Source organism: Nicotiana tabacum, chromosome 7 (assembly GCF_000715075.1).
Source record: "Nicotiana tabacum cultivar K326 chromosome 7, ASM71507v2, whole genome shotgun sequence".
Taxonomy (NCBI): Eukaryota; Viridiplantae; Streptophyta; class Magnoliopsida; order Solanales; family Solanaceae; genus Nicotiana; species Nicotiana tabacum.
This window is the reverse complement of record NC_134086.1, coordinates 25,085,324-25,102,071: the sequence shown is the minus strand read 5'-3', so window position 1 is coordinate 25,102,071 and position 16,748 is coordinate 25,085,324. Positions and strand designations below refer to the sequence as shown.

Below are 16,748 nucleotides of genomic sequence, written 5' to 3'. Positions count from 1 at the left end.
TCGAATGCGATAATGTGGGATCAACCGCGAATAATTGTGTAAAAGTAAAATCATCAATTTGGTAACTTGAGAATAATTCTTAGTACGTTCGAGGACGAACATTTGTTTTAGAGGTGGAGAATGTGATGACCCAAAATGTCATCTTTAAATTAAATAATCATCTCAGTATTTTTAAGACCTTAAAAATTGGTATCAATAATTCCTCGACTTGCTTGCATAGTTCGTATAATTTTTCGGAAGGTTTTTATGTGAAAAATGGATTAAACTGTGAACTAGAGCTTTAAAACTCAATTGAGTTGACTTCGGTCAACATTTTGAGCAAACAAACCCGGATAAAAGTTTTGACCATGCCGGTAGTTCCATATCGTGAATTGGGACTTGGTCATATGCCCGAAAGCGAATTTGGAGGTCCCTAGATCAAATTATCGCCATTTAAAGGAATCTAGAAATCTAAGGTTAAAGATTTCTTAGGTTTGACTGGAGAGTTAACTTTTTGATATCGGGGTCGGAATCTAGTTCTAAAAATTTTCACAGCTTTGTTATGTCATTTATGACTGGTGTGCAAAATTTGAAGTCAATCGGACTTGATTTGATAGGTTTTTGCATCGAATATAGAAGTTGGACGTTCTTAGTTTCATTAGACTTGAATGGGGATGTGATTCACGATTTTAGCATTATTTGATGCGATTTGAGGTTTCGACTAAGTCCGCATCATATTTTAGGACTTGTTGGTGTATTTTGTTGAAGTCCCGAGGGCCTCGGGTGGATTTCGGAAGGTCAACGGGTAGAAAAAGCTGCTGAAATTCTCTTTGGGAAGCTGCTGTCTTTTTTTTATAGCATCATGTACAGTACCCCGTGAACAGTACCCCCGTGAACAGTCGTGAACAGTGTGAATGCGTGAACAGTACCCAGAATATTTCCGGACAGAACATTAAGTTCTGAAAATGGGACTCGGGAATAGGCGATTTTCGGGAGATTTTCAGAGAAAACAACAGGGTAAGTGTTCTTAACTTAATTTTGGTTAGATTACCCGAATCTATTACTAGTTTTGGCATTTAATTGGTGATTTTAATTGGAAAAATCTTGAAAACCCTCTTGGTTTAATTTGAAGATTTGAGGGTTGAGTTGATCTCGGATTTTAGTAAAATTGGTATGGTTGGACTCGTGGTTGGATGAGGTTTCATATTCCGTAATTTTAGTAAAATTCGAATTTTTAATGAAAATGTAGAATTTCATATAGAATTAATTCCTATAATTTTTATTGACTGAATCGAATTGTTTATGACTAGATTTGGGAATTTCGGGTACGAATTCGCGAGACAAAGACTTGTTGGATTTTTGAATTAGTTGCAAAGCGAGGTAAGTGTTTGGTCTAACCTTAGCTTGAGGGATTAGGAGTTGTGTCTTATTTGCTACATATTAATTGTGGAGTACGACGTATAGGCATGGTGACGAGTATCTATACGTTGGTGTAAAACATGCCCATGAGTCTTATATTATAATTATTATGACTCCGTTGTGGTTTATTGCACTTCATATGTTATTATTATTATTGTCTCCCTTTCCGGGATGTTTGTTTGATATTATTGTCTCCCTTGCCGGGATGTTATTGTTTTGATGTTGTTTCCCTTGCCGTTTATTTGATTGTTGTACTATTGTTCCCTTACCGGAATTTTATTGTGATTTCATTTATTTCCTTGCCCTTATTTCTTGTGATTGTTGTTTGGGTGAGGAAGAGTGTTAAAGCACGAAGGGTGATGCCGTGTATGATTTTGTGAGGAAGAGTGTAAAGCACGAAGGGTGATGTCGTGCCGTACGATGTACAATTCCGTACCGATTATATTGATTTTATGGTGAGGAAGAGTGTAAAGCACGAAGCGTGATGCCGTGTAGTTTATATTGATTCTTATGGTGAGGACGAGAGTAAAAGCACGAAGGGTGATGTCGTGCACTTGTCCTTGATTTTTCCTGATTCTAATTGAGTTATGTTGTCCTGTACGTTTATTTACTGATTTTCCGTTATTACTTGATTTTATATCGATGTTATAGATTCCCTTACCCTATTTGCCTTGTGTTTGTTGCTTGGGTGAGGAAAAGTGTAAAGCACGAAGAATGATGCCGTGTATTGTTTTGGTGAGAGAGTGTTAAAGCACGAAGGGTGATGCCGTGCACTTTCTGTTTGCTGTGTTTACTTGTTATTAACAATTCAAGTGTATTAACTGTTTAGATCCCTTTACTGTTGTGATCCTTTCTGTTGGAATCCATAGTGTTTACATCGCCTTATTTTTTTTTAATATGTTCAATACTTCAAATTTCAAGAATTATTACATTTTTAACTCAATTGATTTCTCAACTAAAGTTTCCTTAAACCGTTTGAGATTGTACTTTACTTAAAAAGAAATTCCTACTATGTTTTGATTTATTATTTTCTCGTATTAAAGGTAATGATTCCTTTGATATTGTACTTTCATTGAAAATGGTATTTTCTTTATCAAATGATTTAAAAAAAAAATAATTTCATCTTTTCTTGTTGATTTCCTAATTGGGTTGGAAGTTGTACTTTACTTTATGTTAAGTGAATGAGACTCCTTGAACACTCTTAATTGTATTGGGTTATGGAACCTATGAGCTGAGTAACATGAGAATATTATTGTGCAATGTGAGACAGAAATATGTGGGCACAAGGTGCCGGGAAAAATATTATGGTTTTATTTAATGGAACGTGAGTTGTCTGTGCGGTTCTGACATAAATATGGGCACGAGGTGCCATGAAAATATGAAAGTAGGCTAAGACCTATATTATTTATGATTATGAAATGAGGTGTCACAAGGTGACCTTTACTCGAAAGAATTATATTCGAAAGATGCTTATCTGAAAGATATTTATTTGTAGGAAATATATTTATTGAAAAGCATATTATCTTAGAGATTATTACTTGAAGGATTATAGGCGAAGATTTATATTTGAAGGACTTGATTAATTGATTGCACTTGTATTTATTATTTGTTGAGAAACATTTATGGTGTTCTTGTTGCATGCTATTTATATCACTGGTTGATCATTGTTGACATCATTGTTATCTTCTTCCTATTATTTTTGTATGCTATTTTGCACAAGTTTATTTGGTAGTCTGGTCCTAGCCTTGTCACTACTTCGCCGAGGTTAGGCTAGGCACTTACCAACACATGTGGTCAGTTGTGCTGATACTACACTTCTATACATTTTGTGTACAGACCCAGGTATTTGATCGAATTTAGCTACTCGTTGCGGTGGAGACTCAAGGTAAACCTGCTGCAGCGTTCGCAGTCCTCAGAGTCACCTTCAATTGTAGTTATTTCCATTTGTTCCCTTTGTTTCAGAACAGTGATCTATTTATTTTGTATAACTACTCTTAGAAAGGCTTGTGACTTGTACCACCGGTTTTGGGAATTATAAATTGTTAAGAGTTATTGAATTTAAAGTTGGCAAATATCAATGTTATTTCAGTTAATGTTAGGCTTACCTAGTTTAGAGGCTAAGTGCCATCACGACTCCTTCAGAGGAATTTTTGGGTCGTGACATGCATTAACTGCAAGATCGCATTTTTGTAGATTTGGGGAAGAAGAATGGAAAGAATGAGAGAAAATCCCGCTGAAAGATACAAAATCCCGCTTCCGAGTCCCAAATAACGGAAAACGCCCCTTTTTTGGATATGGACCTGTTATTTTTGGGCTACTCAATTGTAAATTGAAATATGAACTATAAAGTTGAAAAGTAGGCAGCCCAGTTGTTTTAAGGCAAAATACATAGTTTGTCTCCGGAACTTAGGACCAAATCCCTATGACATACCTTTTGAGCACGGACAACTTTTTACATGCCCAACCTTTTTCAAAGTGTGTCTAATACAAATCTTTTTTGTCAACGTGACCAGTGCGTGTTTTACCAATAAAATAAGGCGCATGAACAATAAAAAAATTATTTTCTTTCTTTATTTTATTTTTTCCCCATTTTCCTAAACTAATTCACTGGCTATCCTCCGCCAAATTCAACACCCACCTTCTACCATCGTTTCTCCACAATTTCTCCACCATCCTAACCAACACCCACCTGCCAAGAACCACTATACTTTCACCATTGAAACATGTCTCTTAAACTCTCTTTTTTTCCTTCTCAAAACTCAGTTGTTGGTAGCAACCATGGAAGCCCTTACCTTTTGTATACAAAATAGAGTAGTTTGAGTTAAACCCAGAAGCTAAGATCTTCAAGCCATGCCATTTTTGGATTCCATCTTTGAGTTTAAACAAATAATATGCAATTTGATGTTCTTGAGTTATAATAAAGACTTGTAATTTCTTCATTTAAAAGTGTTTTGGTGGATCTAATTATGTCAGGTTTTATGTTATGTGGGTTTTTTCTTTTATTTTGTGAGTTTGAGTTGAATTCTCTTTCTCTGTAAAAAAAAAAATTACTCCTTATTTAAGTTTTTAGAAGTGCAGATGACATACTTCAATACTGTGATTTGTTTTCTATTTCTAAGTGTTTTCCTCTTTAAAATAGATTGTATTTGTTGAATTCTTGTTACTAGCTATTGCTCATATTTTTAAAGTAAACAAGGGGGAGGGATTGGAGCCTTACAGGAGTAAGCCGATAGGAAGGGAGATTGGATAAGAGGGTAGACGGTGGAGGAGGAGGAAGCTGATGAGGGAGGGGAGGCTTGGGGAATATTTTTTTTTTTGGGGGGGGGGGGAGGGAGGGGAGATAAGGTGATATAATATTTAATTTTATTGGAAAAAGTTTAATCAATTAAGGTTTATTTTAAGTATATATTTATTTATAGTTGAGTTATGACATGTGTCGCATTTTAACTGGTACGTGGATGCGATCTCCAAACAAAAAACTGGTCAATAAAAAAGTAGTGTGTCTTAAACTCACTTTGAAAAGGTTGCGTGTGTAAAAGGTTATCCGTGCTCAGAAGGTGTATTACAGGGATTTAGTCCTAAGTTCCGGGAGCAAACTATGTATTTTGCCTTGTTTTAATATGAAATTTTCCCTTAATTATGATCTATAACTCGAATTTATTAAGCAAATCTGACAATGGAACGACAGTTTTTGCTAATATTTTAGCTCTATCGGTATATATTAAAACACAAGAAGTTTTATTTTGTGTCTCATATAACTTACATTAGTTGTATGAGGCTCCTTTTTGTCTCACAAATTTGTGGACCCCAATCTTACACTTTTGGGTCCACAAAACTGTGAGACAAAAAATTTACCTCATACAACTAGTGTCAATTGTATAACACACAAAATAAAATTTTCCATTAAAACACTATTAGTTCCCACTGAAAAGATCAAGTAAAGTCCATTAATGTGCTAGGAAGTTGGATATGTATATAATTAAAGGTTTTAAAGAATTTTCTTTCCATCTGTTTCTTTGCTTCTCCTTTAGAAGGTCATATAAATAGAACATTATCATTTTTATGTTTGCAAATTAAAATTTATATTTGTCAAACTTGTTAAGATCTGCAAAATTTGAACGGAAAACTACACCGTATATTTTTCCTAAAAACAATAGGCAAAATACATAAGTTAGCACCGTAACTATGAACCAAATCCCTATTACACACTTTTTGTGGACGAAAATAACTTTACGCACTCAACCTTTTCACAGTGTGTCTAATACACACTACTTTTATATTTAAGCATCTCAGAAAAAGTGAGGCCTGCCACGCACCAATAATATAGTACCACGTGTCATTAATTTTGAAATAAAATAAATTAATGTGAAATTACAAATATACCCCTAAACTATTCTCCCTTCCATCCCTTTCTCTTCTGCACCGAATCTCCATTGACGCCAACACCATAAAAAATCCACAACTATCACCTTTCGATTATAAAGCAAAATTAGGAACTCAAGTACATTAATCACGAGTTTTGTGAGTCCAGATTCAAATCTAACACAAGAAATAGTATGCGAAACTCAAAACTTCATTAAAGTTGGTTATAGCCAAATCCATGGTTGCTCGATTCACGGTCATCTTCTCCGATAAAATAAAAGACTAGGTGTTTTGACAGTTGATTATGGCCAGAATCTGTGGTATTATTCAGTGCAAATAAGCAACCAAAGTGATGAAAGCGCAAGCAACAAACAACAACTTTATAAAAATGGCATGTAAATCACAAATAGAATCAATTAATTCTCGGCATCTTTTAGCTCATCTCTAATATCCCTCAACACCAAATTAATATTCTACCACATTAAATTTGTGTTCTTAATTTGTTACTACTTAATTATGATTCAAACCCAGATCTATAGATCTCTTAGATATAGATTTCTTTTAACTTTCTTTATCAATTTCTTCCAAAGCCCTTTTATATTATTGTTATTCTTAAAATGGTGGACAGAGAAGATGGTGGAAAAAGGGTGGGAAAGAAGATGAAAATGGGGAAGAAGGAAGGTCAGCAACAAATTGATAGGGGCGGGGTTCTGGGGAAGAACAGGGAGAGGTGAGTTAAAGTGAAGGGAAACAAAATAATTTTAAAAAAGCAAAAATTTAAAATTTTGACACGTGTCCTTTAAGTAAGAATTGGGATGAAAATTTCTACAGTTTAACGCGCTTATAATTTTTGTTAAACACCCGCATGCCACGTAGCAAAAATAGTGTGTATTTGACACACTCTGGAAAGGTTGAGTGTGTAAAGTTATTTTCGTCCACAAAAAGTGTGTAACAGGGATTTGGTTCATAGTTAAGGTGCTAACTTATGTATTTTGCCGAAAAAAAACTCTTCCTTCTGTCCTTTCGACGGGGGCGTTTCTTGTTAATATTTGTTTCTTTGTTTATATATTTAACTAGCAAATATAATTATTTTTAGCCGACCGTCCAAATATATATGAGCGTGGTCAGGGTCGTTGGGTATTTTAAAAGATACAGGTGCGCTTTATTTAATAGAAATAATATACGTGGCGGGTTAAAAATGCCACATGGCGAAGTTAAAGTCAAAAAATTGACCAGGTTAATTCTGTTAGATATAGGGGTAAGTTTGAGCCCAAAAACAAATGTTAGGGGTATTTGTGGACCAAAAGGTTAACAGAATATATTTTTGAGTCATTTTCAATACGTTAGGGCTATTGTTGAACCTTTTTTCGAATATATTATAATATTTATGTAATTATAACAGTTTGTCATTAAGAGTGAAATAGAATTTAAGTTAAATTATTTCTAATTATAAAATTATATTATTTTTAAAATCAATTAATTAAAAAATAGTGTCACATAAACAACAATATAGTACTATTACTGTGCCAAACAAAAAGGACTTCAAGAAAAAAAAGAGACAAAGGAGGAATAGCGAATAAGAAATGCACAATAATACCTTTGCACCCGCACCGCATGCAATAAGCTCCCAATTTCACCATAGGCAAAACGCAAAAACAAAAGGCCAAGAAACAAAACCATACCCACAATCCATTTCGTTATCCGCTCTTTCATCAAAAACAAGAGTTTTGAAGCAAAAAAGATTAAAACTCTAAAGAATTGGAACCAAAAATGGCAACAATGGTGGCAGGTATAAGCCTGAGAGGACCAGTGGTGAGTAGTCACAGGACATTTTCAGTGGCAAAAAGGGCTTCTTTACCAAAGTTGAAACTGAGATCAGAGTTGAGTTTTGTAACTTCCCAATTGAGTGGTCTCAAGATTTCAAGCACCCATTTTAGCTCTTCAGCAGCTCCACTTTCTGTTCCTTTCAAGCCTTCTCTTCAACCTGTTGCTCGTAATTTCTCTGCCCCTTTATTTATTCTTTGTGTTTTTCTTTGTTGCTGTGTTTCTTTTTGGTCTAATGCTGAGTTTAGAAAGTGTCTGCTGTTTTCTTTTCGGTCTAATGCTGAGTTTAGAAAGTGTCTGCTGTTTTCTTTGTTTGTTTGTATTGTGGGGTTTTGATAATGAGTTGAATTGTTTCTGAGAATCTGAAAAACAAAAATTATGTGCTTATTAAATATGTACTCCCTCAATTTATATGACATAGTTTTACTCGGTACCGAGTTTAAGAAAGAAATGAAGACTTTTGGACTTGTGATTTCAAACATGCCATAACATTTCTTTGGTCGTAAAAGCAGGCCATTAAGGGTAAAATGAATTGTGGGGTTTCGTTAATGAAGTGAATTGTATATGAGAATGTGAAAAAGATATTATTCAGCCATTATTAAATATGTATATACTAAAGTGTTGTCACTGGTCCACTGGCTAGCACCTAATTTGGCTTTTGACATGAGCTTAAATGGAGAAGCATGTTCGGTTTGTTTGGAATTGAGGAACAATTGTTGTATTAAATATGTAAAATTTTATCTGAATGGTGTGCACAGCTGACCCAAACATCATTGTTGTTGGAAAAAAAGTCTTGGCACAATTGTAGAGTTGCTCCATTGATGACCTCTTATAAACATTGATGGGAAACAAGAAAAGATGATAACTTTAAAATGTTACTGTGATGAATTTTCATTTCAGTGCATACAGAGTCATTTAAGTGTGTTAAGAGCTGTAATTAAAGGGTCATGGGACCTAAATCATTATGGGGTATTTGGTACTCACTACTCAGACAATTGTTCCTTCTATGTTAGAGTCCTGATTTAGTAGTTGGGTGTGTAGAATTCAGATATGTGTTTTGTGTTAATAACACATTATATGAGATTATTAGTACCAAGTGAAAGATGGTATTGTTGATATGGGATGAAAATTGTTCCTTACAATGTGGAGGATCCAAAACCATTGCTAAAGTTTGAAATAAAGTTAATTCAGTTGCAAACTAAATATAATTGTTTCATAAAATCTGGTTAAACACTTGATTGTAATTCACTTATTATTTAGTTACACGTCACAATTCATGTATTAATTCATCCCATATAGTCTACAACGGTACAACCGTATAATCTAACGCCCATACTAAACAACCTCCAGTGCGCTCTTACTTATAGAGGAGATATTAAAGTGGTGTCACTGGATTGGTTTAAAAATGTGTCTATGGTCACAAGAAAATAGGATAGGACAACCTTGGCTTGTGCATTATTAAAGTGGAAAGGGTTTGATGGACTATGTTAAACTGATTAATGGGATTTCCGGCACTTACTGCATTAATATGAACAATACTGATAGAATTTGATATATAGTTTGAAGTTCGTCTCTAGTTTACTTCATATGCTCAAGGATCTCTGGGTTTTTTCCTCCCCGAATCTTTTTTTTTTCTCAGACTTAGGGAGGAAGAAGTTCTAAGACATAACAGATTGTCCAAGTGAAACGTTATAGAGTATTTAGGATAAAAGTTGCAGTATGATGTTATCAATTGCGTCACACTTCATTATTACATCAAAATAGCTTACCAGTTTTGACGGTCCAAAATGTAGTAGAAAGCACTAAACAGAGATTAAAATAATACTCACTTGTATGTCGACAGCTGTTTGAACTGGAACACATCGATATAGGATCATGCAGGAAGACAATCTGCCAATTGTCATTTAAATGATGTGCATATGGCTGCTAGAAGTATTGCTTGTCTTTCCTTTTCCCTTCATAAACTAAATTACTGATTGATGAGCAGAAGACCTTAAAAACAGAATAGACAATCAAAATGGCATAGAGAATATATTGTTTCTTCAATACAGGACTGCCTCTCTTTATTGAACTTCTTGGATATCGTGGAAAATGCTTATTTCTTGGATTTGGAGCTATAACTTGTTAAGGTAACTGGAGAACTGGAAGACGAAACCTCTTGTTTTAATTCCTAAATCCCAGTCCATGTGAAATAACATATGAAATTTATACTAAGTGATATCAAAGACAGTATGCATGTGAAACAATAAATGATTTTTTTCCAAGTGATCTTAAAGACAGTATCATGCTTCAAAGGATGCATTTCTTGGTTAACAAAGTTTGCATTTTTGTTATGAGCTTATGTCTAAGCTACAAAAAGAATATTATACTGATAATAAGACGGTATACTTCTGGTTGGAGTTGAGGTTTTTAGGTCCCTTAACTTTAAGCAGCCTAAAGGCGGAGCTTCATTTTTCGACAAATGCTGAGGGACTTAGAAGGAGTTTCCATTTTCTCGCTTTTCTGTCTCTCCTGATAATAAGCAGGATTCTTTTTGCCATTTCCTTTTGGCAGCTTTTTAATTCTGCAGTTTGCCATCTGCATATTCTTCCGTAATACTGCTACTTATTGAGGTCCAAAGTTTATGAAGATAGGTTTTAGGCTGTCAAGTAGAATGGTAACCATTTTAATATCCTTTGTCCACTTGTATCTTTATTCTTAACGAGCTGAACTAGTGAAATGAGAGCCTTGGAAAGCATGTTACAGGAGCGTAGATTTGGAAGGAAAATATACAGCTGTACATTCTTTAAAGTTGAGTCTTAGTGTGTTAGCCCGTCTGGAGTAAGTACATATAATGATTAGAACAGCTTGGTCAATTCATACTCATTATGTGACAACAACCTGTAGAAGGTTGACTCCTTTTCGTCAAGTCCAGCAGTTAGTGTTGGCTTTAGGATTATCAATGAAACTTTTGCTTACTTATCAAAAGAACATGATGAGATCATAGAATCACTATATCACTGCAATTTTTGTAGTCCGTGTTCACATATGTTGGCGCCTTTTTGTGATGAAGTACAACATAGAATAATAATGGAGCATATTTTCTGTTTTTCAGGTAGAATTTGCCCCTTCACTGGGAAGAAGTCCAACAGGGCAAACAAGGTCTCTCACTCTAACCACAAGACGAAAAAATTGCAATTCGTGAACCTTCAATACAAAAGAATTTGGTGGGAGGCAGGCAAGCGCTATGTGAAACTAAGGTTGTCAACAAAGGCCATAAAAACCATTGAGAAAAATGGACTTGATGCTGTTGCCAAGAAGGCTGGGATTGATCTTAGCAAGAAGTAGAACCTTGAACATGATAGCATCTTTGTTTGTTCACTAATTTGATGCCCCAAAAATAGTACTTAATATTTTTTGGCACTGCTTGTTGATTTATTGATTATATGCTTTTCATAATATTACTCTTTCCAAGAATATCTTGATCAAAATATTCTCTTATAGCTTAGAGAAAAGATTTAGCCTTGTAATTGCATGCTATTCATAAATAAGCCTGGGAATTCCTTGATCAACTATTTCCAATAAAAACACTATCTTACAGCTAAGGAATTTTTTTTTTTGGCCTGAATAAGCCTTTGAAAGTGATGCTGCTTCTGAAGTTCACACGATCGTCCCTTAGTCGTTGACAAAGAAAAAGGCTGTGGGCAGCCTGATACACTAAGCTCCTGCTATGCGCGGGGAAGGGTCGGGCCACAAGGGTCTATTGTACGTAGCCTCACCCTGCATTTCTACAAGAGGCTGTTTTCAATGGCTCGAACCCGTGACCTCTGGGCAACTTTACCAGTCGCGGACAAAGGGTGGAAAAAAAAAGGCACATTCATCTATAACAAGAAGAAAACAAGCTAGTATTACCACCTTTGGGATCTTACAGTAAACAAGTCAAACATAGACTGAACAGACTACAGTATGATGAAGAGTATTTCAGCTAAAGCTCACTTAGAGCTATCCTTTAAGCAAACAGAACAACCACATGGAAAAAGCTTAACAATTTCCATTTGATTTTTGGTTAATCTCAGTCCCATCTGTTCCACACTCTGCAGCCATCAACAACTGTCCGTTGAGTCAAGGTGCACAGCGACATTCTTCTATGTAAGGAAGCCATTTCTGGCTGTAACTTCTACTCCAATCACCTTCATTTACGTTGTCTCCCTTGTAAATCAAAATCATCAGCTGAGTAGTAGTCGGAAATGAGACGATACATATATGATGGGTTATGGCCTCCACTGCAAATCAGAAAAGATGTAACAAGTATTATTATCATAAAACTACTGATTAATCCCTAGCGTGGTAAAATAATACGTTGCAAATACCCCCTACGTTCCTCCCTTGAACCTTGAGAATAATTCCAAATAACCAAACTTTTGCATGTAGAAACTTGAATCAATTGTGTTTTAATATTACAATTCTTTAATGTACTATTTCAGGATTTAGGTATTTGTTGTTGCAAGCCAACTTCTAATACAAAAATGGTAAAGTGTCCTTACATGTCGGTGATGAGAAGGCTAACAAGCTCAGCTGACACGTAGTCAAAACCGGGGTTAACAACTTGAACAAGAGGAGCCCTACTATCCATTCCAAAATCCATGCAATTGGAAAATTGCCCAAATTCCAGAAGTTCAGCAGGGGATCTCATGTCATTAAGACAAACCTCTGGATTGTGTGGATATGAAGGGCACAACTGTAACAGAAAGAAAACATTTAAAAGGTTTAACTAATAATAAATACAACCAAAAGTAGAAAAAGAGTGTGTATTTAGGCGGCAAATGTAAAAGTTTGTAACAAATTCAAGGGTTTGCAAAGCCTAATGTCAAGGGAACAGAATCATATTTTCCACAACATTTCAAGGTTCTTAACATGATTTAGCAAACCAGAAAAACTGAGGTCTTCCCGTGTTATCAGATGCCTTCTAGTTCGGGAGTGACAATCAGCGAGATGCATAAAAACCGCCAATTGTTAAAGAGTTAAAGGAATAGCCACTTAAATAGCTGGACAGCACAAGTTTGATACCTCACAAGATTTCGATCTTTTTTCTCCCTCCCCTTAATTAAACCTTTTTGACAGTTAAATACATGGAAGAGCCAGTAAAGCTCAGATACCTTGTGAATGCCGGCAACTACTACAAATGGAACAGCATGCTTTTGAGCAGCAAGTGCGACCATGTTCATACCAACAGGTGCAATGACACCACCATTGGCCATCATTGCATGAACTCCCACTATAACCTACACAAACAAGATTAGGGTTCTAAGCACAGGTAGCCCAAGTACAGATTGATAGTAGGGATAAAATAGCAAATCCAGAAAGTTAAGTACCATATTTACTCTAGAAATCATTGCAAAAATAGCAGAATCTGTTACGACTGTAGCTTGTAGACCTCTTCCTACCAGCTCTTTTGCAAGAGCATGCCCCTGGTACCTGATCAAACACAGACGGAGAAGGGAAAGTTCACGGTTAATATGAGAAATAAATTTCGAGATTAATTTATTTCTTGGAAATTGCAGAATACTCCACAAACCTTGGCGCACCCTCTGCAACAACCACCCGGAAAGACCGTTTTTTCTCTTTTGCGGCACAGAGGAATTCCAAGGCAGTTCTTGAACTACCTAATGTTAGTATTACTTCACTGAAAAAAATTGCATTTCTTAATGAGCTATCACATTTGATTAGAAAAGACATGTCCCATACAGCTATACAGCAATATGCCCGCAAAGGGGGAAAAAGTACGAAAAAATACATTAGAGGTAAAGGTTGAAACCGCGAAGAACATGTGAGCTGCAATTAGGATCGAAACTTTATCATCCAAGAGCAATGTGAGGAAGGCCATCCACCATAAATTTTGTAAAATGTCTAGGCTACCAACCTAAATTTGTCATTTTTACAGTACTTTCGGAACATAGATTTGTCACTGATGTGAAAGAATGTGTAAATTTATTAGGTAAAATGTCTATCCAGCAAGTAGCATTTGTCACAAACCCAGGCTGTAAGCCCTGTGTCACTGTGAAGGGAAAACCCTCGGACAGTAAACTATGGCGAAACAGTGAAACAACAATATCCATTGAGTGTGTTCAGTTCATACTATAATGTTACTTGAAATATCTAGTATGCATTACTTATAAAAAAAAAAAAAAAGACATCCAGTTTGCATAACACAATACAGACATATTCTCCAGTATGCTGTAAAAGGTAAGTACTTTTGATGAATATGCTCAACTGCCTGCTCTGCGATCAGCTCATGACAAGTATCAATATCTTCAATTAGTATGTTAATTGCCTCAATGACGTCATGTTTTAACTTCCGAGTCCTGGCAAGTTTATCAGCTGCAACACAGAATAGCAGATAATTCAGTGCTGAAACTAAAAAATGATTGCTGTTATAAATTGCTTTAAACTCATGTAGCACATGAGTGTTTACCTTTGCTTTTCTCTTCAGAATCTCCACCCGAAGAGGAGGTGTATATGTTACTCGGTAAAGCTTTATCGGGCATATTCTCCAGAAGTGCATGCAATGAGGGAGATCGTAAAAAGCTTTTAGCTGCAGCTGCTGCAGCAGACTGAATTGGGTCACAATCGTGGTCTATGGTTCCTTCATCATCACTTGCAGCTGATAAATCTAAGTCGCCTGTTTTACTGGCCAAAAGAGAAAGATCCTCCTCCCGGATAATATGAAGAACACGCCTAACAATATTTCCAACAGCAAGCTCTGCAATTTCATCAAATTTTTGGTTATATTATTCTTCGCATAACAAATATGATTACTTAATCTGGAGTGCTTTTATTAAAGGTCATTAATTCTCTGTGACTTCTCATTTAAAGTACTGTTGACAATCCTTGTCACTGAACCAACGACTGGAGAACACATCTATCTGGTTTAAAAGAAATATGAAAGGGGGAATTCTCACCATCACACATTTAATTGTTGGTAGTAAGGGTAATGTTGGTACTTTGCACACATTTAGCTTATGTGTCAAAAGCTTCTTTTGGTTCTGAAACTCGGTGCTTGGTCAAACACCACCACATAAAATGGAATGAAGGGAATAACTTTTAGTATGAATGAATATACATGACGAGTAACAGGTGGAACCTTTTATCAAATGCAATTTACAATGGGAAATCTAGCAACCCCTTCCAATCAGGGTGTTGAAAGAGGTTATGCTTTCTCAATCAACATTTCTATGGACCCACCTTCAAAAGACATTGAAGGAGCGAGAGACAGCGTGCGCTATTTAGCTGATCTATCAACATGCTTGTAAGGGCCAGCTTTATCAGTTTCTGACTATTTTTCTTATTCCTACTTTCTTAGGGACAGGATCAGCTTAGGGACAGATTATAAGTGCACCTGGATTTTGTGAAAAGAACAAAAATATCACATTTATGCTGCATACAAATGTGCAGAAGAGCCATCAGCATCCTTTGGATCCACTTAAACTGCTCTGTTGTGAACATCAAAACTACAAAATCTAGTCCCAAACTTAAAGTAAATCTCACACACTAAGCAAGAGCTTATTGATTGCCTATTCCTGCAGTATTGCTCCCTCAAGATCTAGGTCCAAAAAATATGTCAAGGTAAGTATAACATTAGCATAATGTTTTCAAGACCGAAAGAAACAGCAGATCTTTTGCATCTTCTTGATGCCTTTTAATACAACATCTTACTTCATCAAAAACAAAACAAAAAAAGCAGAAAGGTAATAGTTTACTACATGTTAGCATAATTCCAGTCCTTAAATGAAACAAACAAATGCAGCTAAGTTACTGACTCTTGACTAACCATATGTCAAATGTGTTTTACGAGTGACATCTAACCGAGATTAACAGAATCGGATAACCAGGCACATTCAAATTATCGTAGAAATTCAGAAATGAAGAAACTGGCATCAAACTAAACACAAAGCAAATCCATAGGCGATTGAATATAAGACGCAAATGACCTATTCTGCATTAAAAATGTCTTTGGCATCCGAGTTCCCCACTACCAACTAGGATTGGAAAAATCATAAACTACAAATAACAAGAAAATTCCATTCTGGAACATCAAATTTCTACAAAGGGATCGTCATATTTGTAAGAGCAGATAAAATGCTTACCAACCGGATTGGCAGCGATTAACTTTACGCCTATACCCCTCACAGCTTCAATAAGTACTGCAGCTGGATTGATAGGTGGCAGTCTTTGCAATGAAACTACAGAACGAAGCAACTCTGCCGTTAAACGAGCAGTTGCTTGTGACCCTTCAACCTTACTATCATCCACAAACAAAAGCAGATTACTCAGCTAAAAATCAGACAAAATTCAAATAAAAAGTCTAATTCATTATAGGAAAAAAGAATGCTATAACTATACTAACCGTTTACTGAGCTTTGCAACAAAATCATTCACAAGCACTTCAATGTCTGGCATTTTTCAACTTAAAAAAACACCAAAATGACTCTTACAGGTTGAGAAATGACCCCCTTTTAGGAAAATGACAAAACCTGAAAATAAAAAGAACAAACCTTGAATATGTTAAGTTACATTCTTGATCCTAAAAAACATTCAAGGAAAAATGAAAGCACACACAAAAAAAGGAGCAATCTTGAATATGTAATAAGTAAAAACAAAAACGAACCATAATTTAGTGCTTCAAAATGTCAGGAAAAAAAAAAGGAAGCTAGAACAAACAACCCCAAATTGAAGGAGAAGTGAACTCTTTTGTTTGTCTTTTAATACATTTTTTTACTTTTCACTTTTAGAGATATGCAGAGGTATGAATAAAAGGGTTTGCAGAACATAGAGTTTAGCATCAGTAGTTTTACCTTTGTAACAAGAATTTGGTTGTGGGAATTTGATGCAATGAAAATGGACAGTTGAAGAAATGTAAAGGGTTTTAAAAGGGTTTTAGGGCTGTAAACTTTCTTTTTTCTTTTTCGGTTTCTTTTGTTTTGTTCTTTGTTCAATAGACTAAGGTTGTAGTGTGGGCCGGGCCAGCCCGGGATCGCTAGCAAACGGACCAAACGGGTCTATTTCTAACGGTCCTAAAAGCCCACTGTGGGCCGGTCCTCCCAACATAGACCGCGAGCTCGGGACCGGCAGGCGGACCTAGGCCGGTTCAACTGAGCCAAATGGGCCCAACGACTATTTTTCAAAAA

General features: G+C 35.7%; 2 protein-coding genes across 3 annotated transcripts; one reads left to right on the top strand and one right to left on the bottom strand.

Annotated features, from left to right (window-relative positions):
- The first annotated feature begins 7,375 nt into the window (after positions 1–7,375).
- LOC107759172 (large ribosomal subunit protein bL28c-like) lies at positions 7,376–11,135 on the top strand. The gene is made up of 2 exons (XM_016577047.1): positions 7,376–7,753; positions 10,679–11,135. Exons 1-2 carry the CDS (start codon positions 7,531–7,533, stop codon positions 10,909–10,911), a joined length of 456 nt encoding a protein of 151 aa, XP_016432533.1. The 5' UTR covers positions 7,376–7,530; the 3' UTR covers positions 10,912–11,135.
- A 310-nt stretch (positions 11,136–11,445) lies between these two features.
- LOC107759173 (uncharacterized) lies at positions 11,446–16,517 on the bottom strand. Of its 2 annotated transcripts, none has more exons than XM_016577048.2 (10): positions 16,416–16,517; positions 15,968–16,094; positions 15,708–15,862; positions 14,036–14,323; positions 13,815–13,941; positions 13,139–13,246; positions 12,936–13,038; positions 12,720–12,845; positions 12,108–12,301; positions 11,446–11,846 (listed from the first exon to the last, which is right to left on the bottom strand). In XM_016577048.2, exons 2-10 carry the CDS (start codon positions 16,018–16,020, stop codon positions 11,756–11,758), a joined length of 1,245 nt encoding a protein of 414 aa, XP_016432534.1. In that variant the 5' UTR covers positions 16,021–16,094; positions 16,416–16,517; the 3' UTR covers positions 11,446–11,755. The 2 variants fall into 2 exon arrangements, with proteins under 2 accessions (XP_016432534.1, XP_016432535.1); XM_016577049.2 differs by lacking the exon at positions 16,416–16,517 and adding an exon at positions 16,229–16,375.
- Between the last annotated feature and the right edge of the window lie 231 nt (positions 16,518–16,748).

What these genes read in the sequence shown, in the direction of transcription:
- LOC107759172 (XM_016577047.1), top strand. Translation starts at nt 7,531, where the DNA reads ATGGCAACAATGGTGGCAGGTATAAGCCTGAGAGGACCAGTGGTGAGT. An exon ending in TTCTCTTCAACCTGTTGCTC is followed by an intron (nt 7,754 to 10,678) that starts GTAATTTCTCTG and finishes TCTGTTTTTCAG; the next exon opens with GTAGAATTTGCCCCTTCACT.
- LOC107759173 (XM_016577048.2), bottom strand. Translation starts at nt 16,020, where the DNA reads ATGCCAGACATTGAAGTGCTTGTGAATGATTTTGTTGCAAAGCTCAGT. An exon ending in AATCGCTGCCAATCCGGTTG is followed by an intron (nt 14,324 to 15,707) that starts GTAAGCATTTTA and finishes ATGAAATTGCAG; the next exon opens with AGCTTGCTGTTGGAAATATT. An exon ending in AGCCTTCTCATCACCGACAT is followed by an intron (nt 11,847 to 12,107) that starts GTAAGGACACTT and finishes TCTGATTTGCAG; the next exon opens with TGGAGGCCATAACCCATCAT.